General features: G+C 45.9%; 1 protein-coding gene and 1 pseudogene across 1 annotated transcript in view; both read right to left on the bottom strand.

Moving 5' to 3' along the window:
* The window catches only part of LOC143959454 (uncharacterized), an 86,477-nt gene extending 63,487 nt beyond the window's left edge, over window positions 1-22,990 (bottom strand). Inside the window, exon 1 of the mRNA XM_077468105.1 lies at window positions 22,894-22,990. Within this exon, the coding sequence (XP_077324231.1) occupies window positions 22,894-22,969 (76 nt within the window). The 5' untranslated portion in view covers window positions 22,970-22,990. The remainder of the gene's footprint in view (window positions 1-22,893) is intronic.
* Window positions 6,931-7,049, bottom strand: LOC143959459 (5S ribosomal RNA; annotated as a pseudogene).
* Window positions 22,991-24,498: the final 1,508 nt, after the last annotated feature.

Raw genomic sequence — 24,498 nt, 5'->3', positions numbered from 1 at the left:
ACCCTATACCAAGTTACCAGTCCTTATAAGAACTTTTGTGGACCAAGCAGGTTGTGTATTAGTGTTTAGCAGACTGTACGTCAGTCCCTATACCGCTGAAGGACTGCTGCAGTATAGGGCAGCGGTCAGCAGTGGTGCACGTCAACCCTATCTATTGTGGACCGATAGCGGTCCTTACAGAACAGCAGACTGTACCGCACTCAAGCCTATGTACCGTAGCACCCTATACCAAGTTACCAGTCCTTATAAGAACTTTTGTGGAACAAGCAGGTTGTGTGTTAGTGATTAGCAGACTGTACGTCAGTCCCTATACCGCTGAAGGACTGCTGCAGTATAGGGCAGCGGTCAGCAGTGGTGCACGTCAACCCTATCTATTGTGGACCGATAGCGGTCCTTACAGAACAGCAGACTGTACCGCACTCAAGCCTATGTACCGTAGCACCCTATACCAAGTTACCAGTCCTTATAAGAACTTTTGTGGAACAAGTGAGTTGTGAATGTTTAGCAGACTGCAGCAGAAGGGCAGCAGTCAAGTATAATATCCTTTCTATATTTGGAAGAAAGAATATTATACATGTACAAGCCTATTACTGTACCACTGATACCAGTCCTGAAAAGAACCTTTGTGGAACTAATAATAACAGCAAGTCTTTAAAATTACCCTCACTGCCTGACAACACTGCTTCCTTCCTGTCCCTATACAAATTGGCAAAAAAAGAGAACGATTAGTGGTTACTGGAACAGCTCTTTTGTGGACCTTGATAGTAACAGCTAATGATGATGATGATGATGATGATGATGAAAGACTAATCTGGCTGTCCCTGTAGCATACACCGTCCTTTCCCTTTCTCTAAACTAACAAAAGACACTCAGGCTGCTGCAAGAATCAGCAGCACAGCAAACCTATCAACACCTAACACCTATACCAGTCCTGAAAAGAACTTTTGTGTACCAAATAGCTAGTGGTTTATCTCTCCCTACTCCACACAGGAACCTGTCCCTATCTTAACAGAAGAAAGAATGTAAAATGGCCACCGGATCGGGTGTATTTATAGGTTAGGGGGAATGTACAAGTGTCCATGTGCTGTCATGTCTCAATTGGCTGTCCTGTATCACATGATAAACGTGTCACCAAAGGTTAAAGTTCTTGTATACATTAAACACGTAAGTCCGCCGCGGCGAACGACGGAAAAAGGCGTTCGAACGTGCGGACCGCGAATGTCGGAAATTCGCCGCGAAACGACCGCCGGGCGAACCGTTCGGCCATCACTAATCGGCACCCATGTCTATCCATGAAATCAGGTGCAGGCACACTGAACGTGCCGTTTCTAATGGCTATCATATCGTTAGTGGCGGCACCAGCGTGGGATTGACGTCATCGCGGCTCTGACCAGTCACAGCGCCGGAGCTGCGATACCCGGAAGTCACTCTGGGATAGATGGAAGCATCAGAGGAGGCGAATGAGGGCCGATGCAGGGGCTTTGATTTCAGGTATGTAATTCATAATGAGCTAGTATGCTAGGCATACTAGCTCATTATGCCTTTGTAGGGTATATTTTTTTTTTCAGAGGCTTTACTTCCTCTTTAAGGCAGGGTCAGTCAGCATCAACACGTTCAGTCACCTCCTAGATTGTTAAAGGGGTTCTGCACTCATAATAAAACATTTGCCCATTCTGTTGCCTCTAGTTCATATATTTCATAATGCCACCTGTTTTTTTTTTGGATTCACCTACCTTTTGTAATCTGTAGTAGTTTATTTTAAACCCCTGCGGCGATGGGCGGTCTCTTGCGGGGATCAGTGTCATTTCCTGCTGAAGCCCGCACTGTCTCCTGGGATCTCGTTCAAGTAATCCCAGGAGACATTGCGGCTAATGCACCCGACATCAACCACTTTAGCCCCGGAAGGATTTGCCCCCTTAATGACCAGGCCATTTTTTTGCGATTCGGCACAAAGTCACTTTAACTGACAATTGCGCGGTCGTGCGACGTTGTACACAAACAAAATGAACGTCCCTTTTTTCCCACAAAATAGGATTTTTATAACAGCTTACCTGTAAAATCTTTTTCTTTTGAAGTACATCATGAGCCATAGTAATTACTATGTGGGTTATAGTCCACCTTCAGGTGCTGGACACTGGCACATCCTAAACAGAATGTTGCCTCCCTATATAACCCCTCCCATACTGGGAGGACCTCAGTTTTTGTAGCAAAACAATACACATATATACCAGAAAGAGGGGTGTGACCTCTGTCCTGTGATGTACTTCACAAGAACAGGATTTTACAGGTATTTTCTTTATCCTACATCACGGGACACAGAGCCATAGTAATTACTGTGTGTGATGTCCCTGAGCACTGCCAACTGAGGGGAGGGAGACACAACAGAATTAGGACAAAATGAGACTAAATGAGTTATACTGCTGCCTGCAGCACACTACGCCCAAAGACGATGGCCTCATGACTTTTTACATCCACCTGAAAGAATATAGTAAATGTATGGATTGAAGACCAATTTGCGGCCTAGCAGATTTGAGCCATGGAGGCTCGATGATGCACTGCCCACGGAGCACTAACTAACCCTAGAGGAGTGCGTTTTGATTTGAGAGGGTGGAATCCACCTCTTGAAACCATAAGCTTGAATGATTACTTGTTGAATCCATTTTATAAATAGTAGATTTCGATGCTGCCTGTTCTCTTTTAGGACCTTCAGGCAACACGAACAAGACATCAGTTTTTTTAATCTGTGTAGTCGCCTTTAAGTAGACTTTGACTGCTCTCACCACATCAAGAAAATGTAGTGGTTCTTCCATAGAACAAGGTTCTGGAAAAAAAAGGCAGAACAATATCCTGGTTTAGATAAAAAAACCTGATACTACCTTTGGTAAAAAGTTAGGATGAGGACACAATACCACCTTATCCTTGAAAACAATAATAATATGGCTCTTTACAAGAAAGAGCAGACAATTCTGATACCCTTCTTGCAGCAGATATGGTTACCAGAAAAAAATAAAAATTGTTTCCTTGTCAAAAAGGACCAAGGGAAAATGTCCTATCGGCCCAAAAGGGCTATTTTGTAATGCCGACAAAACTAAATTCAAGTTTGAAAGGTTCAGGGTTGACCTAACCAGAGATTAAGCCGTGTTACCCCTAAATAAAGTTAAGAACCAAAAAATGTGAAGCAAGTGGTCATTGAAATAATACAGATAAGGCCGAAACCTGTCCTTAGAAAGCACTCAAGGCCATCTTTATTTCTCACCCCATCTGCAGAAAGTCAAGGATTCTATCTTTGACCTATTTCCTGGGGTGCCATCTCTGGTTTTACACCAGGAGATGTATGCTTCCCAGACTCCATAATATACAATTATGGAGGCCGTCTCCCTTGCATTAACCAAGGTAGAAACCACTGAATCTGACAGCCCATGCTTCTTCAGAGTGTGGGTCTCAATAGCCAAACCATTAAATTTAGCGTTTACAAAGTAGGTTGGAACATCCGACCTTGTGAGAGAAGGTCTGGCCATGGAGATAGGGTCCATGTGTGCCCTACTGCCATCTTTACGTTCTCTGCATACCCGACTTCTCTTCCTGCTTGATCCTGTGAAGAAGTCATGGACGCAGGCAGAATAGGAGGGAATGCATAAATCAGTGAGAATGGATTCCACGGAAATAGTAAGGCCTCCTTTGTTCTTGATACAAAGTTGTTGATTTCTTTGTTGAACCTGGACTCAAACAGATCTATGTCTGGGATCCCCTATCTTTGATATATTAACAGGAAGATATTGGGTTGAAGGAACCATTCTCCCGGGAACAACTGCTGGCGACTCAAGTAGTTCTCCTGCCAATTTTTTATTCCTAGAATGAAGACTGCCAATAGTCAAAGTACATTGTTTTCTGCTCAAGATATGATATGATCACCTTTCTCTGGGCCGCACAACTTCTTGTGCCCCCTTGGTGATTAATATAGGCCATTGTTGTGGCATTGGGCAGGACAATTCTGTAAACTGAACGTTCAAGCCTTCAGGACCAAGTACTCTGCCTGGATTTTTAGAATGTTAATGGGCAAGGCCCTTTCTGACCTGGGCCACTTCTCTTGGACAGTTGCCTCTTCCAGGACTGCACCCCAACCCAAAAAAGGTTGGCATATGTTCTTACCATTTCCCAGGTAACTGAAGGAAGGATTTTTCCTTTTGCAGATTTTTGGGTATCAATAGGGATGAGCCGAACACCCCCCGGTTCGGTTTGCAGCAGAACATGCGAACAGCCAAAAAATTGGTTCGAACACCGCTAAAGTCTATGGGACACAAACATGAATAATCAAAAGTGCTAATTGTCCTTTGGGGTGACCCCGCCCCCCTCTAACACCACAAGGAAAGCCATAGGGAAGTCTCCATGCATCAGAGGGGGTGGGGTCACTGGGTGGCCCCTCCCTCAGTTATATAAGAGCTGTCACAAGAACAGAAGCGTCACACAGAGGGAGCCTCCCATTGAGGAGGATTGTCCGGAGAACAAAGCGAGGGGAGAAAAAGCCAGAGGAAGATGCCGGAGGAAGCTTGAGAAGACCGGAGGAAGAAGCAGAGGAAGATAGAGGAAGAAGCAGGAGAAGAACAAGATGGAGGAAAAGATGGAAGAAGCGGGGGAAAGAAGAAGAAATTAATAAACGACTTGTCAAAAAACGGCTATTGTCTTTTTAACATTTTTGACACTTTTTTGTGAAATGGTAGGGGTACATTTGTACCCCATTTCCATTTCACACAGGGGGGCTGGGATCTGGGGATCCCCTTGTTAAAGGAGGCTTCCAGATTCCGATAAGCCCCCCACCCGCATACCCCCACAACCACTGGGAAAGGGTTGTGGGGATGAGGCCCTTGTCCCCGTAAACATGGGGACACAGTGCTTTGGGTGCCTACCCCAAAGCACCCTTCCCATGTTGAGGGCATGTGGCCTGGTCCGGTTCAGAAGGGGGGGCGCTCTCTCATCCCCCCTTTTCCTGTGGCCTACCAGGTTGCATACTCGGATAAGGGTCTGGTATGGATTTTGAGAGGGAACCCTACGCCATTTTTTTTAAATTGGTGCAGGGTTCCCCTTAATATCCATACCAGACCCGAAGGGCCTAGTATGGAATTTGGGGGGACCCCCAAGCTATTTTTCTTTTTTCAATTTTGGTTTGGGGTTCCCCTTAATATTCATACCAGACCCAAAGGGCCTGGCAATGGACTGTGGGGGAATCCCATGCCGTTTTATTTTATTTTTTCAATGACTTTTATGTGTATTGCAGACCGAAAATTCATTATAGCCACGAGTACTTTTAAATTAGTTTTTTTCATTTAGAAATGTAATTTTGCTCTCTAACTGTTCTAAACATGGGAAATGTGCCCCTTTGCAGGCATACTATACACACCCCCCCGGTATGAAATTTAAAGGTAAATTTCACTTTTATTGTTTCACTTAAAGGGGTTGTAAAAGTTTGTTTTTTATTTTCTTAATAGGTTCCTTTAAGCTAGTGCATTGTTGGTTCACTTACCTTTCCCTTAGTTTTCCCTTCTAAATGTTTTTTTTTCTTTGTTTTATTTGTCTGAATTTCTCACCTCCTGTTCCTCCTCAGTAAGCTGTTCTGGCTGACCAGACACCGCTCGGATGATGGTGTGAAGTTTACTGAGGAGAAACAGGAAGTGAGAAATTCAGACAAAGTAAAAAAACATGGGGGTTTTGGTAGATCATAAGCTCAATAATAGTATGCAATGTCAAGCTGCGGTTTCCAAAGCGAGGAAAGTCCTTTCCTTTATTAAGAGAGGTATGGACTCCAGAGAGAGATATCATTTTGCCCCTGTTCAGATCATTAGTAAGACCTCATCTGGAATATGCCCTTTAGTTTTGGGCACCAGTTCTCAAAAAGGATATCGGGGAACTGGAAAAAGTGCAGAGAAGGGCAACCAAACTGATAAGAGGCATGGAGGAGCTCAGCTATGAGGAAAGATTAGAGGAACTGAATTTATTCTCTCTGGGATATGATCAACATGTACAAATATATAAGGGGTCCATATAGGGAACTTGGTGTTGAGTTATTCACTTTACAGTCAACAAAGATGACAAGGGGGTACTCTTTACGTCTAGAGGAAAAGAGATTTCATCTCCAAATATGGAAAGGTTTCTTCACAGTAAGAGCTGTGAAAATGTGGAATTGCAGAGGTGGTTCTGGCCAGATCAGTGGATTGCTTTAAGAAAGGCCTGGATTATTTCCTAAGTGTACAGAATATAACTGGGTGACATTTATAGGTAAAGTTGATCCGGGGAAAATCTGATTGGCTCTTGAGGGATCAGGAAGGAATTTTTTCCCCTGCTTTAGCAAATTGGATCATGCTCTGCTGGGTTTTTTGCCTTCCTCTGGATCAACTGTGGGTATAGAATTGGGTATATGGGATTGTATGATATTATTATATATTTTTTTTTTGTGGTTTAACTTGATGGACATGTGTCTTTTTTTCAAACTGACTAACTATGTAACTATGTAACATTTAGAAGGGAAATTGAAGGAAAAGGTAAATGAGCCAACAATGCACTAGCTTAAAGGAACCTATTTAGAAAATAAAAAAACAAAGCTTTACAACCCCTTTAAGCATTATTAAAATCACTGCTCCCAAAAAAAAACTTCAGTTTTTAAAACTTTTTTGTATTGATACATGTCCCCTGGGGCAGGACACTGGTCCCAAATACTTTTTATGACAATAACTTTCATATTAACCTTTAAAATTAGAACTTTTGATTTCTCCCATAGACTTTTAAAGGATGTTCCGTGGCTTTCGAATTTGCCGCGATCACAAATTGTTCACTATTTGGCGAATGGCGAACAGCCAATAATTGAGCCAAACTCATGTTCAACCCAAACATAAAGCTCATTCCTAGTTATCAACCATAAACTGAGGCTCCAGTGCACCCAGCCTACAGCACCTGGTATTTCCAGATGGTCTCCCATCCAGGCACTAACCAGGCCTGACCCTGCGTAGCCTCCAAGATCCGACAAGATTGGGCGCTTTCAGGGTGATGTGGCTGTAGGCTTGGGAATCAGACACATTGGGAATCTAGAGCTTGAACCCTTTGTTGCAAGCCGATAGGATACTGTTTTGCAGCAGTCTTAAATGAAACTGAGCATAAAGAACGACCTCAAATGAAGCCTCCCATCTTTCCCAAAAACTCATGAAAAAGCTGAATAGAAGAATTCATCTTGCTTCGACCACCTGAATCAGTTCCTTTACTGCGCTGATCTTTGTCTGGGGCAAGAATACCCTTTTCTGGGTGTATCTATGATCAGACCCAAGTATTTTAGCCTTCATGGTTTATAAAAAAATATTTGTTCTAGGTTGAGAATCCGACCTAGATATTTCAGGTACAGTAGTTTAATGTGGTGACCATACTTTGGTCTAAGTGCGCTATTGACTGGTCTATGAAGAACAGATCGTCTAGGTAGACCACAATCGTTAAACCTTGAGCCCTTAATCTGGCTAGCAGAGGGGTCAGAACCTCTGTAAACACTCAAGGTACAGTAGCTAGACCGAAAAGCAGAGCTACACCCTGAAAATGAAGGTTTTCCACCTTGAAAAGTAGATATTACTAGTGAGAGAGGAAATACGCATATGGCGGTATGTCTCTTTGATGACGATTGACATCAGAAGTTCTCCTCCTTGTAGGATGGAGATAACTGATTGGATTGACTCCATGAAAAAAAGAGAGGTTATATTCAGGAATTGAATTTTGATTTTTGAAAGAGGTTTGAACCAAACCCCAACTTCTGCTCTTACATGGGGATCACCATGATCACTTTTTGCCAAAAGATGGTCCAATGCTTAAGAGAGACTTCTTTTTCTCTGGATCCTTAGGAACTTTTGATTTGAGAAAACGAGGAGATGGGAACTCTTGGAACTTCAATTTGTACCTTGGCGCTATTGAGGAAGTCCCATATGTTTTGACACTCTTCCTGCCAGATCCTTGAGAACTGCAGAAGAATTCCCAGATTGAGCGAGCGGGGCGCCTCCTCATAAGGGGGCTTCAGTATCTTGTAGGTTTCCTCCCCCAAGACCTCTTTTGTCCTGGGGGTTAAAGGGGTTGTAAAGGTAAAACAATTTTCACCTTAATGCATTCTATGCATTAAGGTGAAAAAACATCTGACAGTGCTGCCCCCCCCAGCCCCTCTGTTTTACTTACCTGACCCCTCGAAAGTCCCACACTCGCCTCCAAAATCCTCTTCGCCGCTCAGCCTGGCCGTAGTGGATGGATTGAAAGCAGCGCAGCCATTGGCTTGCGGTGCGGTCAATCACATCCAATGACGTGGCGTGCCGGGGGCGGGCCCAATTGATACAGCGAGCGGCTATAGCCGCCGGCTGTATCACAGGAGCGTGCCCACAAGTGCTTCTTACCATACGAGGGAGCTCGCATGAAAGTGAGAAGTACTTGTGGGGGGAATCAGGGAAAGCCGTGAGGGACCCCAGAAGACCAGGTTTGGGGCCACTCTGTGAAAAACGAGCTGCACAGTGGAGGTAAGTATAACATGTTTGTTATTTTAAAAAAAAATCTCTTTACAACCCCTTTAACCCTAAGGATTACCTTTTGAACCTGATGGTGGAAGCCGTCATGATTGCCTGGAGGCTGATGACCCTGGCACAGAAGAAGGAGCTTTAAATACGAAAATACATTTACTCCTTTTCTTTGTTTTCAAATGATTTTATTATGAGAGTACAGGCAATTTGTTAGAGAATACCAGTTGTAAAAATAGCAGTAATGGATACAAGGCCAATAGATATAATGTAGTTGGTGTCACAACAGAATGGACAAAGAACACTCAAGTTTACATATCCAACAAACAGGAAAGTGTTACCGTATATACTCGAGTATAAGCCGAGATTTTCAGCCTCTTTTTTGAGGCTGAAAGTGCCCCCCTCGGCTTATACTCGAGTCATCGCCGTCTGCCTGCTAGATCAGCGTGTCGAGCAGACAGACGGCGGCCATTCTACCTTTCAAAAGCCGCGCCTCCGCCTGTGATAGGCGGAACACTCAATTTCCCAGCAGTCAGTGTTCCGCCTATCACGGACATCCGCTCATCCTCGTACTACGGACGAGGATGAGAGGATGTCCGTGATAGGCGGAACACAGACTGCTGGGAAATTGAGTGTTCCGCCTATCACAGGCGGAGGCGGAGGCGCGGCTTTTGAAAGGTAGAATGGCTGGAAGGACGGAGGCTCGGCTCGGCTCGGCACGGGACGGAGGAGGCACGGGACGGAGGAGGCACGGGACGACGGAGGCACGGGACGACGGAGGCACGGGACGACGGAGGCACGGGACGACGGAGGCACGGGACGGAGGAGGCACGGGACGATGGAGGCACGGGACGGAGGCTCGGGACACAGGTAGGCTGGACACACAAGGCTGCACGGACACACACACAAGGCTGCACGGACACACACACAGGGATAGATGGACACACACACAGGGATGGATGGATGGACACACACACAGGGATGGATGGACAGACACACACACAGGGATGGATGGACGGACACACACACAGGGATGGACGGGACACAGGGATGGACACAGGGATGTCTCACCCTCGGCTTATACACGAGTCAATAAGTTTTCCAGTTTTTTGGGGGTAAATTGGGGGCCTCGGCTTATATTCGGGTCGGCCTATACTCGAGTATATACGGTATTTCAGAAATGATACAGGCCTGATGTGGTACAGAGGCGTCATCAAAGAGACCTCCACGAGGCATCTCCGAGAACAAATATGATCATAGAATAACCAACTTTAAAATAAACAAAGAAAAGGACAACTCAAAAAAGAGAAGAAAAAGAAGAAGAATAGAATGCCTTCGATGCACTAGTTCAGTAATTTATCCAAGCCATGGTGGTAGCTGTGTTACGTAGGCTCTAAAACCATCATTATTTCAGCACTTCCTCTAGTGCGGGAGGGGACCCTCCTTGCGTAAGGTATAACCTCGGTACCCGACACCCATGTGGGTCATGGGTCCTCTAGCCTGGATGTAAGGAGGAGGGCCGCCCATCCACTCCATTTCCCATCAAATACGTGCATGGAGTCCAAGAGAGTATGGTGGATGCGCTCCATTAGTCTAATGGACTCCATGCGGAGAATCACCTGCGACCATGGCACCAATTTACTCCTTTTCTTAAATGGCAAAAGGGGTACATTTTCCACTAGAATTTCTTTGGATGTATTATCCAAAACATCCCCAAATATCTTTTTCACCGCAAAAGGAAGACTTTTGTTATGGTGCTTAGCAAAGGGCGCAAGGCCTGAAGGATAGAATCTCTCAAAGCAACTATTGCAAACATAAAGCTGCCAGATCCTGAGCCTGCTGAGCAGGATAACCTTGAACACCTGCTTAAACTGGTCTCTAAACGATTAAGCAATTACTGTCAGTGCAGGCTGAGACACTCAATCTGTCAGAGAAAAAAGGTTTTTTTTCTCTTTTAATAGGAATTACAACTTTTTATCTGTTGGATCTCTAAGTATTTGAGTATTGTCTGCCAGACAAGTCAAACTCTTATTCACAGAGGATATAGCAGCGTTAATTGCTGGTATACCCTACTTAGTGAATTTCCTCCACCATAGCATAAAGTGTGAAAACTTTTTAGGAGGGAAAATAATGTTTATCTGGGTGATCCTCTCAGATACAAAAAAATATTTTCCAGCAGTGAATGGACAGGAAAGGTATGCGCAGCTTGAGGAGGCTTTAGCGAACCCAAACACTCAGTTAAGGGTACATAAATGCGGAGTGGACCATTCAGCAAGAAAGTGCACCATCAATCTAAGATTGAAACAGCTGACTCTCCCGCATTTGACATCTCACAAGAGGAGTCATCAGCCTCACCATGGTCCCCTGAGGAAATTCATCTTCTCCCGCCCCTAGTTCCTCAGTTTGAGGGCCTTTGGCAATGGAAGAGAACCTGTCGCATTTTGACCCATACTGGGATGCGATTAAAGTCACTAAACTTTTTTTTTTTAAACCTATCATGGCTGAGGAAAAAATATATTTTTAGAAAAATAAACCGGGGCTGCAGTGTTGAAAACAGGTGCAAACATTTCATGGCTCTGATGCTCACTCTGACCAGCCACCATCTCTCAGGGGAGGATGCCATTTGTAGAAATGAGTAAGCTTTCCAGAGCTTGAGGGAGACCCCTTTTATCTCTTTTTTGGGGGTGTTTCAATCTCCCTTCTGACCTTAGCCCGATGCACAAAGCAGAGGTACTACCAGAAGAAATCGCATCCACCACTTAAGTAAATAGTCCTGCCACTGCCGCTGCTATTAATGCTCAGCCTGATGCAAATAGTAAATGTGTCAAATAGGAAATGCCTGTGTCCCCAAAACCTCTTTCATGCTCTTCTTTGCACTTATGTCTCTCTGACAATTTTGCAGCCATCACAAATGGAGTGCTTTTTTTAATCACACACAGTTCCGCGTTGGAGGATGCCAACGCCACAATAAGCCCCACCCCCACCTTGCATTGCTCCCCTCTCTCTTTAAAAAAAAAAGAGTTTTCCCGCACAAGTACAGGCCTCTGATCCGCCGGGATCGGCTTGTGAGGGAGGGATGGCGTGGAGGAGACCTAAGAGCCTCCACCGAGTAGGGGCGGTGAAAGAAAAACGGCATTGCCGATCGTTTCAGTTCTCCCTCATATTCAGCCTCATGAAGAGGGGAAGAGTTCAGCCTAGGTGGGGGTGTCTGGAGGAAGCAAAACCCCCAAACTTACCGGAGGTCTGCCTGCTAGCCAGAGGAAAAAAGTCTGTTGCTTCTGTGACACAGCGTGACTCTGAGAAAAGCATGAGAAGGTACGTGCTCCATACAGCCCCAGTGGTGACACTTAGGCATGACAACATTTACTTTAAAGGAGACATTTCATAAAAAAAATTAAAAAAATTCCTTAGAAAAACTCCACTTCCCTTTCCTGCCGCAGGGATTTCTGTGGTAAAGCCAACAGACCCAATCTTCACCCTTCACGGTGGGTTCCGTTAACAAACCTTCAGGAGTCATGGACCCTTGGGGAACCCACATTCCTGGACCTAATATTAGTACTTTACTAAATACTTTATGGCCTTAATACCAAAAATACTGGATCCCAGAATCCAGCACTCTAAAAAGAGAAGTGTTTACAGGTAAAACCTTGTTTCTTTCGACACGAGGCACGGGTACTATTCAATTCGGCCTAAAAGATACTTTGAATGGATCCGGCTGCATAGCAAGCCCCAGCAAGGACTGCTCCAGAGGAGCTCAGCACAGCACATCTTTACTTGTGGCCAACACCTTAGACACTGGCGAAAAAAAACGGAGGACTCCCAGTAGTGGGAGGAGTTATATAGGGAGGCAACTTCCTGTTTAGGGTGTGCAAGTGTCCAGCATCTGAAGGTGGACTATAACCCACATAGTAACTACTATGGCTCTGTGTCCCGTGATGCACGATTAAAGAAATAGAGCTTTCTTTTGGTGGTATTTGATCACCTCTGTGGTTTTTTTTTTATCCCTATTAATAAAAAAAAGACAGAGAATGAAGAAAAAAAAAAGTATATATTTTACTTTTTGCTATAATAAATATCCCCAAAAAAAGTATTAAAACAAATTTCTTCCTCAGTTTAAGCCGATATGTATTCTTCTACATATTTTTGGTAAAGAAATTGCAATAAGCGTATATTGTTTAATTTGCACAAAAGTTATAGCATCTACAAAATAGGGGACAGATTTATGGCATTTTTATTACTAGTTTTTTTGTAATGGCGGTGATCAGCGATTTGTAGCGGGACTGCGACATTGCGGCAGACACATCGGACACTTTTGACACTTGTTTGAGACCACTGACATTTATACAGTGATCAGAGCTAAATAGCCACTGATTACTGTATAAATGTCACTGGCAGGGAAGGGGTTAACACTGGGGGGCAATCAAGGGGTTAAATGTGTTCCCTAGTGAGTGTTTCTAACTGTGGGGGAAGGGGGCTGCCTGGAGGAGAGGAGGAGACTGATCTCTGTTCCTAATTACTAGGGACAGCAGATCTGTCTTGTCTCTCCTGACAGAACAGAGATCTGTCTGTTTACATTGACAGACCTCCATTCTGTCTCTCTCAGGGGTGATTGCAGGTGCCCGGTGCACATCGTGGTGCCCGGTGTTCTGGCGTATAGAGTCCGGGCATCACATAGTGTCCACTCCGTACTGCGCATGCGCAGTACAGAGCAGCCGAAGGTTCGGAAAATCTCCGAAGCTGAACGGCGCCTGCGCCATGAGTGGAGGTGGTAGCCCCACCATCCAAGCCGACATAGGGTTGTGAATTTTAGAGGGCCCCTCGCGGACGAGCTTCGCTCGCCACGCTTCGGGCTCTTTTTTATTCTAACTCTATGTCCACTTGGATGGTGGGGATAGAACCTGGACTCACGGCGCAGGCGCCGTTCATCCTCGGCAATTTTTGGAATCTGTGTTCCTGTGTACTGCGCATGCGCAGTACGCAGGGGACACCATCTGATGGAGGACGCTATTTGACAAGACACCGGCCACATTCATCTGCTCCGTTATCATACCGCACGTCCCCTAGAGCTCTTAAAGTGGCTGAAGTACCATGATGGCGATTCGCACAGGGGAGCCAACCTGCTGCAGTATAACTGTGCTGGCTGATCCTTAAGCGGTTAAGGGGGCGTGACAGGGGGTGTGTCCAATGTCTTCATACTTCTGTTAGTAGGTGTCCCTCATTCCCATCCCAAAAAGTTGGGAGGTGTGATTTATTGGTTGAACTGGATGGACTTGTGTCTTTTTTTGAACCAGACTGACTGTGTAATATGTAACTTACACATACATACCGGACCCCCATCAGACCCAGTGAGGGAGTTTGTGAATAATAATAATAATAAGTGTACCAAAGCGTTGGAGTTCTCACATCAGATTAGGCAGGGAGATCAGGGATTCCATTAGGTGGAAGAGCACATTATCGGCATACACCAAAAGCTTGTGCTCCGTATGACCCACCGTCAATCCTTTGATGTCTGCGTTAAACCAAACAGTGCATAGGAATGGTTCCAACACCAGGCAAACAAAATAGGCAAGAGAGGGCACCCCTGTCTCATGCCATTTCTGATCCAGAATCTCGGGGAGAGGAAGCCATTAATCTTGACCTGAGCTCTCGGGTTCGAGTACAGGGCCATGATCCAAGCTAGCATGTGTGTACGCAAACCGAGAGCCTCCAACACCGCGCGTAAGTATGTCCAGTCCACTCGATCGAAGGCCTTCTCTGCATCGGTGGACAGGATCAGGTAGTGGGGGGTCAGGAGAGGTACATGCCCAATGGACAAGGTGAATTGCCCTAATGGAGTTGTCCCTAGCCTCTCGGCCCGTAATGAACCCTGTCTGGTCTGGGTGAACAATGAGCGGGATTAGGTGTTTTAATCTGGTCACAAGGATCTTGGCTAGAATTTGCCCAAAGTGTGGCGGTAAAGAGCTGAAAAACCACGTGGTTTGGTGAATGTTGGCTGAAAATGTTGTGCCGTGTGTATGCAGAACAAGTTCACGGCCTTCAACGCCCTTCGGGCCAAAATCCATGGTAAAGTCAGCTGGAAGTCCGATCGTGTGTACGAGGCTTTAGACTTCTGGCAGAATTCAGCTGTCCCAACTTATCAAAGTGTCTTTGTTTAAATATGTCAGTGTCATCTCTCCTAGTGTGTGTGTGTCTGTGTGTGTCTGTGTGTGTGTGTCTGTGTGTGTGTGTGTGTCTGTGTGTGTGTGTTCCTCCATATTTCAATCTGGAAGCCTTCACTTTATATGTTAACATATGAACGTCATCACCTCACACAAACTTAGAACCTTGTATGGCACACATTCCTTTCTGCTAACTTCAGCAATATGTTTTCCAAAAGTAGATACTAACTCAGAGAGTCATATGGAGTTTGATTGACAAATCCACATGTAACACTCTATACTACTGATCATGTAATGTCATATAACCAAACATCTACTATACAAACACATATTACCAACTTTAACTACATTAAGTAACTATATACTAATACTTATTAATGTGACTGAGACTACACTAAACTAACTTAACAGCATATAAACAAATATATATATATATATATATATATATATACCTCTAACTACTTAAATACTGATCTATTCTTGTCTTCTCATGACATCATTTACTAGGGATCAGCTGTTCGACCGTTCGTCAAATTGCGAATTTTATGGTCCATCACGGCCCATAATTCACTGCAGCATCGCAGTGCATTGCTGCCTGATGATTGGCCAAGCATGCACTATGACATGCTTGGCCAATCACAGCGCTGTATGTACAGCGAGCCGCAATTGGCCAAAGCCAAAGTAGTTGTAGCCAATTATGGCTTAGGGGGTTTATTACATGCCCCACAGTATATAAGGCCGCCTGGAAGTCGGCCTTGTGTAGTGTGTTCTGGCGTGCTGATAGAGAGATAGACAGTGTCATTTCATTTAAGTTAGAGCAGGCAGGAGGTGAGTCAGTTAGCTGCAGTCAGTGTATTGTGTATATATATATATATATATGCATCCTAGGTGTTGTGTGTGTGTGTGTGTGTGTGTGTGTGTGTGTGTGTGTGTGTGTGTGTATGTGTGTAAATATATATATATATCTACCCCAATTGCTGGTATTCTTCTGATCCTATACCACAGTCAGGCAGCTGCAGTATTTATAGCTGGTGTACTGTGTACTCTGCACAGTGTGCACATAAAGCTACCTGAAGACAATTTCTGGTGTTCTCATACTAATAATACTACAGTTAGGCAATTGATTCTGCTAGCTGCAGTATAATCAGTATATGCATCCCAGATTTGTGCAGCTACATCTCCCTGCAGGCCATTAGTATGTCTGGAAGGCCAACAAGGAGAGGCAGACAGCCACAAGCCAATAAAAGAGGGCAAGCAGACTCTGTGTCTAGAGGCAACAGTGCTGGTCGTGGACATGGTGCATCCTCATCAGCACGTGGCCATGGGACACGCTTGTCCTTTTTTCGGCAGCTGGCCGTGTTGAGCCGCAACATGCAGAAGACTAGGTAGAGTGGATGATCAAGCTGTCCTCATCCTCCTTATCCTCTCTCACCCAGGCTCAGGGTACTTTGTCTGGCAAAGCAGCTGCCAATGCAGCCTCTTCCCTCGGCTCAATGGCATCAGTCACTCCTTCCCTAGCCCCACCATGTCCTCCAGAGGAGTCCCCCGAACTGTTTGACCACAGTGTCAGGTACATGCTCCAGGAGGAATCCCAGAGTTTTGAAGGCTCTGATGATGGTACCCAGCTAGAGGAAGGCAGTAACATGATCCCAGAGAGAGGGGGTGCCCAAGAAGGACAGCAATCTGGCAGTCATGTTCCCCTAGCTGCAGCATACTGTCAGGTTTGCTCCAGTGATGAGGAGGGAGGGGATGATGAGGTCACTGACTCCACGTGGGGGCCTGATAGTAGAGAGGAGGAGGAGGCACATCTCCAATGAGGCAGGATGCCCTCTAGGGGGCCAGTTTAAGGGCAGTACACCAACTGCATCACACCGCAGAGCTCCACATGTGCAGGGCGCTGCCTCTGTGCGTTATTCCAAAAGTTCTTTGGTGTGGGCCTTTTTTGAGATGAGATCATCAGATCGCACCGCTGCTATTTGCAACATATGTCTCAAATTCATCTCGTATGGCCAAAACATCAGCCGCCTGGGCACCACATGCTTAACCAGACATATGTCGACCTGCCTAAAAGACCCACACCAAAGAACAAAGCGGACCTCTCCTTGCTCCTCATCAGCTCGGATCTCCAACCCCACTATACCTTCAGCCCTCTCTGAAACCTGCATTGAGAGGAATGAAGGTATAGAATTAGGTGTCTCACAGCCAAGTACTTGCGGGCAAACACCGATGTCCGATTGTACCAGGCAAATTTCCCTGCCCCAGCTGCTGCACCATCAAAAGAAGTTCACTCCCAACCATCCACATGCCAAGGGGTTGAATGCTAGCTTGGCTCTACCCCCTTCCGTGATTTTGTGGAATGTGCGCTTCCTCTGTGGCAGGTTCCCAAACGCCACTTTTTCTCATGGAAGGCGATTCCGGCTCTCTACCGGCATGTGGAAGGCAATGTCCTTGTCTCGCTGGACAGGGCGGTCAGCGGTAAGGTGCATATTACCGCTGACTCATGGTCCAGCAGGAATGGACAGGGACGTTACCTGTCTTTCACAGTGCCTTGGGTGATTCTTCTGGCAGCTGGGATGGATGCAGGACAAGGTGCAGTAGTGTTGGAGGTTGTTCCGCCACCACGCCTCCAAAATGCTACTACTGGTGATTCTGACACACCTCTTTCCTCCACCCCCTCCTCTTCTTCCTCCATGGCCTCTTCCTGTGCTTTGTCCTCAGAACCAGCGGTGCTCCGTAGGCGTTCAAGGGGCTATGCAACTATGCAGGCAAAAAGATGCCATGTGGTGCTTGCACTGGTGTGCTTGGGGGACAGGAGCCACACTGGGGCAGAGATTCTATCAGCTCTGCAGGGGGTGGTTGACACCACATCAGCTTAAGCTAGGAATGCTGGTTTGCGACAATAGCACCAACCTCCTCTCCGCCCTCCGACAGGGACAACTGACCCATGTGCCCTGTCTGGCTCACATCCTTAACTTGGTGTTGCAGCGGTTCATGGGCAGGTACCCGGGCATACAGGATGTACTGAGGCAGGCCAGGAAAGTCTGTGTGCATTTCAACCGGTCATATAATGCCAGTGCTCAGCTGGCTGACCTCCAAAAGGAATTGAACCTGCCCAAGAACTGCCTAATCTGTGACATGCCCACCAGGTGGAACTCAACGTTGGCCATGCTGCAGCGGCTGCACACGCAACAGAGGGCCATCAATGAGTACCTGTGTGACTACAGCACCTGGACAGGGTCAGGGGAGCTTGGCTTTTTCCCCATGCCAATGGGCCATGATCAGGGACTGTTCTGTCACCATTTGAGGAGGCCATGAGGATGGTGAGCAGTGACAGTATATGTATCAGTGACACTGTCCCTCTTGTCCACCTGTTGGAGCACACGCTGTGTGGAATAATGGACAGGGCACTTGAGGCAGAACAGAGGCAGGAAGAGGAGGACTTTGTTACCTCTCAAGGCCCCCTTTATCCAGACAGTGTTCCTGCTGTCCCACCCATCACACAGGAAGAGGATGAGGAGGATTGTGTCAGCATGGAGGTGGGGCCTGGCACACAGCATCAGCAGCAGTCTTTTAGGGATCATTTACAGTCCCAAGAAACACGTGGACTTGTACGTGGCTGGGAGGAGGTAGCTGCGGATCATGTCATCCTTAGTGACCCAGAGGACTCCGGACCGAATGCCTCAGCTAACCTACGCTGCATGGCCTCCCTGATCCTGCAAAGCCTGCGGAAGGATACTCGTATTCATCGGAGTAAGGAGAGGGATCATTACTGGCTGGCAACCCTCCCTGATCCACGTTACAAGGGTAAGGTTGCGGACCTTATCTTGCCGTTGCAGAGGGAGCAGAGGATGAAACATCTTCGGGGGGCCTTGCAGAAAGGTCTGTGCAACACGTTTCCAGAGACTGGGAGGTTACAAATTCCTGGTCCTGGACAACGTGTTGCTGAGGTTTTGGTCAGTCACAGAAGGAGCAGTGGAAAAGGTGGCCGTCTGACCCAAAGTATGTTCAGTTCCAGCAACCGATTTGTACTTGGCTGGGAGGAAGTTCTTACAGGTCATGTGACCCAGAGGAATCGAATATCTCTTCAAACTCATGCTGCATGGCCTCCCTGAGTCTGCAAAGCCTTCAAAATGACCCTAGGATTTGTGGCATCGAGGTGAGGAATCATTACTGGCTGGCAACACTTCTACGTTAAAAGGGTAAGGTTGCAGAACTCATCTTGCCTTTTCAGAGGATGAAACATCTTCAGGAGGCCTTGAAGAAAGGTGTCAGGAAAGGCTGGCTGGGGACAGTGGTCCTTCACCTGTCTGTGCGCGCCTGCGGGTGCCTGGTGCGCGTGTGCGTGCGTTCGCGTGCGCGCGTGTTCGCGGTGGCGCGCGTTGCGTGCGTTCGCGCGTGCGCGCGCTCACAGCGGGCTATTTAAACCCAGTTCTCCCTTCTGATCTTGCTGCTTGATCTACAGTGTTCCTGAGACTATTACCTGAATCTGATCTGTTTGTGTATTGACCCGGCCTGACCTGCCACCTTCCCTGCCTTCTGCCCACCTCTGACCTCCGGCTTGTCTACGACTCTGCACCTGTCTCATCCTCTGGTCCATCCGTGCTCATCCGTTACCGACCCAGCCTGTTCCACGTTCCTGCCTCTGCCTGCTGCATCTGTTCCTGTACTGACTGTCTGGTTGACCCGGCTTGCCTGACTCTTCTGTGTGCCTGCCCCTGAGTGATCCACCTGTTCCTGTTGGTCTCCTGCTGTCTACTGGTTCCTGTCTGCTGTCACTGGGACCTGCTTGTCCAGCTACAGTTCCTGAAGTCAGCCTGATCCATCCACCGGCTGTTGATCCTGCCAGGCACTCGTGCTACCTTTGACTCCCGTGCCTCCTGTCACCATCATCAGGGGCCGTGAGTCGGGACGCAAGAGAGGTCTCCTTCTGCATTCCAGGCTCACCACTAGGTACGTGACAAAAGGTTTGTGCAATGCATTTCAAGACCCTGGTGCTGGACAACGCGTTTGAGGCGTTGTTCAGTCAGGTGAAGTGTGGTGGAGAAGGTGGCCGGCTGACCGATGACTTTAAACAATTTTTCCTTCCTCAGTGCCAAGGTCTGATTGGTTCAAGCAACCAAGCAGCATCTGTTGATAGGCTCACATTTATAAAAATGAATCAGTCCTGGATCAGTGGCTATCAAGCACTTGATTCTGATGTTACTGATTGAATTTTCTATGGATGTGGGATCCTCCTCAATCTTGATGATTCTAGCTTCCAACAATATTTTTGGTTTAGGGCACCACCACTACCACCCAAGGCCCAATTGTTCTGCTCCTGTTTAACAGAGGCATGTAATTACAATTTTTGATATAATATTTCACAGCAGAGCACATTCCTGCGACAAACAAGAGTATCTGTGAGGGGTTACAGTGTTGTGGCACCACCACCACAACCAAAGGCCCAATTTGTCTGCCCCTGTTTAACAGGGGCATGTAATTATAATTGTTGATATAATATTTCACAGCAGGGCCCATTCCAGCACTCACCAAGAGTAACTGTGAGGGCTTACAGTGTTCTGGTACCACCAACACCTAAGGCCCAATTTTCTGCAGAGTATATAGAGCAGGCATATAGTATATATACTGCTGTTCAGAGTATATAGTGCCCAGGGGGCCCCCACACCATTTAAAAAAAAAAAAATGGGTGCAGGGTTCCCATCAATTTTTTTTCAATGGTTTTCATCTATATTGCCGGGACCCGACAATACATTACAGCTGTGAGTAGTTTTAAATGACTTTTTTCCCTTTAGAAATGTAATTTTGCTGCAGGACTGTTCTGAACACGGAAAAAATGTGCTACTTTATAGGCATACTATAGACACCCCCCAGGCACGATATTTAAAGTAAAAAGAAAAAATTACCCTATTTCTCCTAAAAACAACAAACTGCAACTTAAAAGTGATATACACACCAACAGAATTAATAAAAAAATAAAGCTGTGTTAATAGAGAAGGGTCAACTGTACCAACAAATAAAAACTAAATAACAGTATTGATTAATATGTGAAAAATGTGGAAAGAAACCCTTTCCATAGAGGTTCTGAGAGGTTAAGTGCTATCACACCCAGGGGCGTAGCTATAGGGGGTGCAGCAGTCACGACCGCAACTGGGCCCTGTGCTGCAGGGGGCCCATGCAGCCCCCTCTACATATGGCCGGCAGCAGCATAGGCAGCTAGGGGTACCAGTGCACCATGCACATGGGTGGCTGGAGGTGGAGGGTGACTAGCAGAGCTCCATGCTCGACTATCGCACTGGCTGCGCTTTAGTTGTGCATTCCCTGCATGACCTGTGTCCTCGGCCGGCTCATCAGAGTACCCCTCTCCTGCTCCATGCATTGCCGCTCTGTTCTCCCCAGCCAGAGTGAAAAAAAAAAAACACTGATGCCAGTGGTTGAACTACAGGGCTCACAAAGGTCATATCTGTGACCATGCCCTGGAGTTCCACCGCCGGACTCGGAGGGAAGGGAACGGGCTGGGGTTCAGGGGGGCCCTTCATGGTTTCTTGCATCGGGGCCCTGAAGGTTCTAGTTACGCCACTGATCACACCCCATAACCATTTTAAGTTAAACCATCCAATTGTGTTTAGAAATAAATGTAACCAAATACATAAATTGTTAAAATACAAAGCAAATAATAAAAAGTCTCTTTGTGTGTGTCCAAGAGACATGAACGCAGCAACACCCTGTGACTCGGCCACCATACAGAATGAAGGCTTACCAGCTTCTCAGAAAATAATAGCTTGTCACCCAGCCTGGGTAATTACGATCCTCCCACCGCAGCGAATGGCGAGCAAGCCTGGCGTTCCTGGAGCTCCAACCCGGATCCTTCGGTACTTTCAAAGTACCAAAACAGCTCCCTCGCCCCATGTTGGAGACTTGTTCAATGGACCCCTGTTTACACAGTCAGGTCAGTTAAGCCTCCCACACTGGGAGTAGTGTATGCTGATTGTCTCTGTGGAGATCCTGAGACGTTTAGATCACACAACTTCAAGAAAGCCAGCTTTACCTTCCAACTCAACAGGGGGCAGTGTTGCACCGTATCATGTAAAATCAATAAAGAATATATAGTGCTCTCTGCTTATAGGTATGCATTTATTAAGAAGGTAAAAAGCTACACTTACATAGGAGGCACTAAAATCCTAGCGTCTGGATGAACAGCATGCGGTCAAACGCTTGGTGACCAGTGATAAAATGAAATGAATGAGAGGTGTCTGCAGCTGACATGGTGTGGATTCCCCTGCACGTGTATCGTTCCAGTGGGGGGGACTTCATCAGCAGTGATATTTAAAGGAATATTACATTTTTATTGTTTCACTTTAAGCATTATTAAAATCACTGCTCCCAAAAAAACGGGCATTTTAAAAACATTTTTTTTGCATTGATACATGTCCCCTGGGGCAGGACCCGGGGCCCCAAACACTTTTTATGGCAATAACTTGCTCATAAGCCTTTAAAATTAGCACTTAGAATGTGATTTTTCATGTTCCTGTCCCATAGACTTTAATGGTGTTCGCATGTTCGAAAAAATCGTTTGCTTGTTCACATGTTCTGCTGCGAACCGAACCGAGGGGGGTGTTCAGCTCATCTCTACTAACTGTCTAGTAGCACTGAACAGAGCCCTATTCTATCTCTCGCCATGCCAATATCACACTGAAAATGACCACTGTGGGGAGAATATATTTTTGGGTGTAGAGCGGGACTAAGAGCAATGAGCTATGATTGTATAAAGTCATCATTACTTTCTGCAATCGTGGCTCTGACAGTGCTCTGTGCCCTGATTGGGTAAAGCTTTTATTGCTTAAGCCAATCAGGGCTTCCAATGTACTGTGCAGAGGTGCAGTGCATTGTGGTCATTCTGTGGACTAGACAAATGGTCGAACGCCCCAATAATTTGGGTGCTCGAACGGGCGAACAGCCAGTGTTCACCCAACACTAAATGTTAGTTTTCATGGAAGGAGTGTGACTGGAGATACAAAGTACACGTTTTATTCCACTTTATAACGACACATTACATCCCTGCCACAAAGCATGGCCAACTTATTTACAGATGAGATAAATAATTAATTTTACAATTTTATGCATTTTTTTATTCAAGATTTTTTAAAACTGGCATATAAAAGAATTTTTAAAAAGTTTAAACATTAATGTTAAAACAATATAATGTTCTTACATACCTGTGCCTGGACAGAGAAGAGTCCACAAGAGGATGACACGCAGGGGGCACAGGAGGATGACACGCAGGGGGCACATCGCTGCAGTCGGGGTATCTGCTCTGTGTGAAATAATGAGAAGTTATAGATTTACAGAAACTCAAACAGGAAGATTCTATTTTGCAAAACTCTTGTTTCCTTTTTTTTCAAGAATAAAATCTGGTGCGTCAGACCAACCACATCCGACATTTCATTTGTAGTGGATTTCAAAGTGGTAAAACCAGCAGAAAGTGTTTTTTATTTCTCGGGGACTTTCTTGGTATGATATCTGTGCCGAGTTCCTGGCTACTCACAATTCAATACTCTATTTTTTCCTCTTGTAATGAACGGTCTTCTCACTTCAGATCCCATCATCTGTTCCTCCGGCTCCCCCAATCACATACAGGTGGGTATCCTCCATGGGTGACCAGTTGGTGCAGAGTGAGTAAAGTACTTGGAACCTTTCCCTGTGGCTCCTGTTCACACTGCCAATTTATTGACCCAAGTAGGCATTTGCCAACCCAATGACCGCATGTTTATCCCCAAACATTTTGGCAATTGTCAAACGTCAGGGGTAGTCTATTTTTTGCAGTGTGAATGTGGTTGCTACTATGTGGACAAGACTATTCAATAATTCTGGAAGCGTATATCTATCACCACATATAAAGTATGAGACAAAGTGACCCTGAATATATGTCCATGCTGGCTGCTACCCCGAGTGTCATTCTTGGCCCTGGATCGAGTCCACCCCAGTCCACGGGGTGGGGACTTCAACAAGTCCCTCCTCCAGCATGAACTGTGGTGGATCTCTGATCTGAATTCCACTTTGCCCCAGGACTCAATGAGGCCTTTAATGTCAAGCCATTTCTTCAGGGTTTCATCTCTGGAGGTTTTGAAAAGGACCTCTAATCTACACACGTAGGACTTCTCATTGTGGTCTCCATATCTGGGATGTATATACGTTTTTAATTATATCTCAACACCAGAGTAAATTTAGGGTATGCAGCCACTAAAATCCTCTTTGTGGCCCCCATATCCTTCTATATACAAAACAACAAAAGGAGGATAGAGCAAAGGTTGGTACAGAAGACACACCTTGGGGGGAGAAAGAAATGTCACAAAATATGCATAAAAAATATGTAGAATAAAGGTTGTGGATAATCAGATATGAAGTTCATAAAGTCCATTTGAGTGCTATGACAACACAAGTGGCAGCTCCCTTTAGAGTGAAGCAATTCTCTAGAAGATAAATGGAAAGACAACACAGTGCACCAGACTAAGTGTAGCAGAAATATCACAAGGGGCTTTATTAAGAACATCAGCCAATGTCAGGGAAATGGCCGAAAAAGGACTGGCAATTCCACCCAAGACAATCATGGCCATCATGGTGCACAGTGTGTGCGCTGCTTTTACAGGATAATGTAGTTATAATTACTTATATAGAATGTGTAGTTTACCACTGCCATCTAGTGGCCAAAGTCTCTGTAGCAGTTTTATCTCTAGTTAAAGGGGTTGTAAAGGTAAATTTTTTATTTTCTACATAGCATCCTTTAAGCTAGTGCATTGTTGGTTCACTTATCTTTTCCTTCG

This window comes from Lithobates pipiens, unplaced genomic scaffold (assembly GCF_037356315.1).
Source record: "Lithobates pipiens isolate NorthernLeopardFrog02 unplaced genomic scaffold, aLitPip1_a1.2 Scaffold_76, whole genome shotgun sequence".
In the NCBI taxonomy this organism is placed as follows: Eukaryota; Metazoa; Chordata; class Amphibia; order Anura; family Ranidae; genus Lithobates; species Lithobates pipiens.
This window is presented reverse-complemented; position numbering and strand designations above follow the sequence as displayed.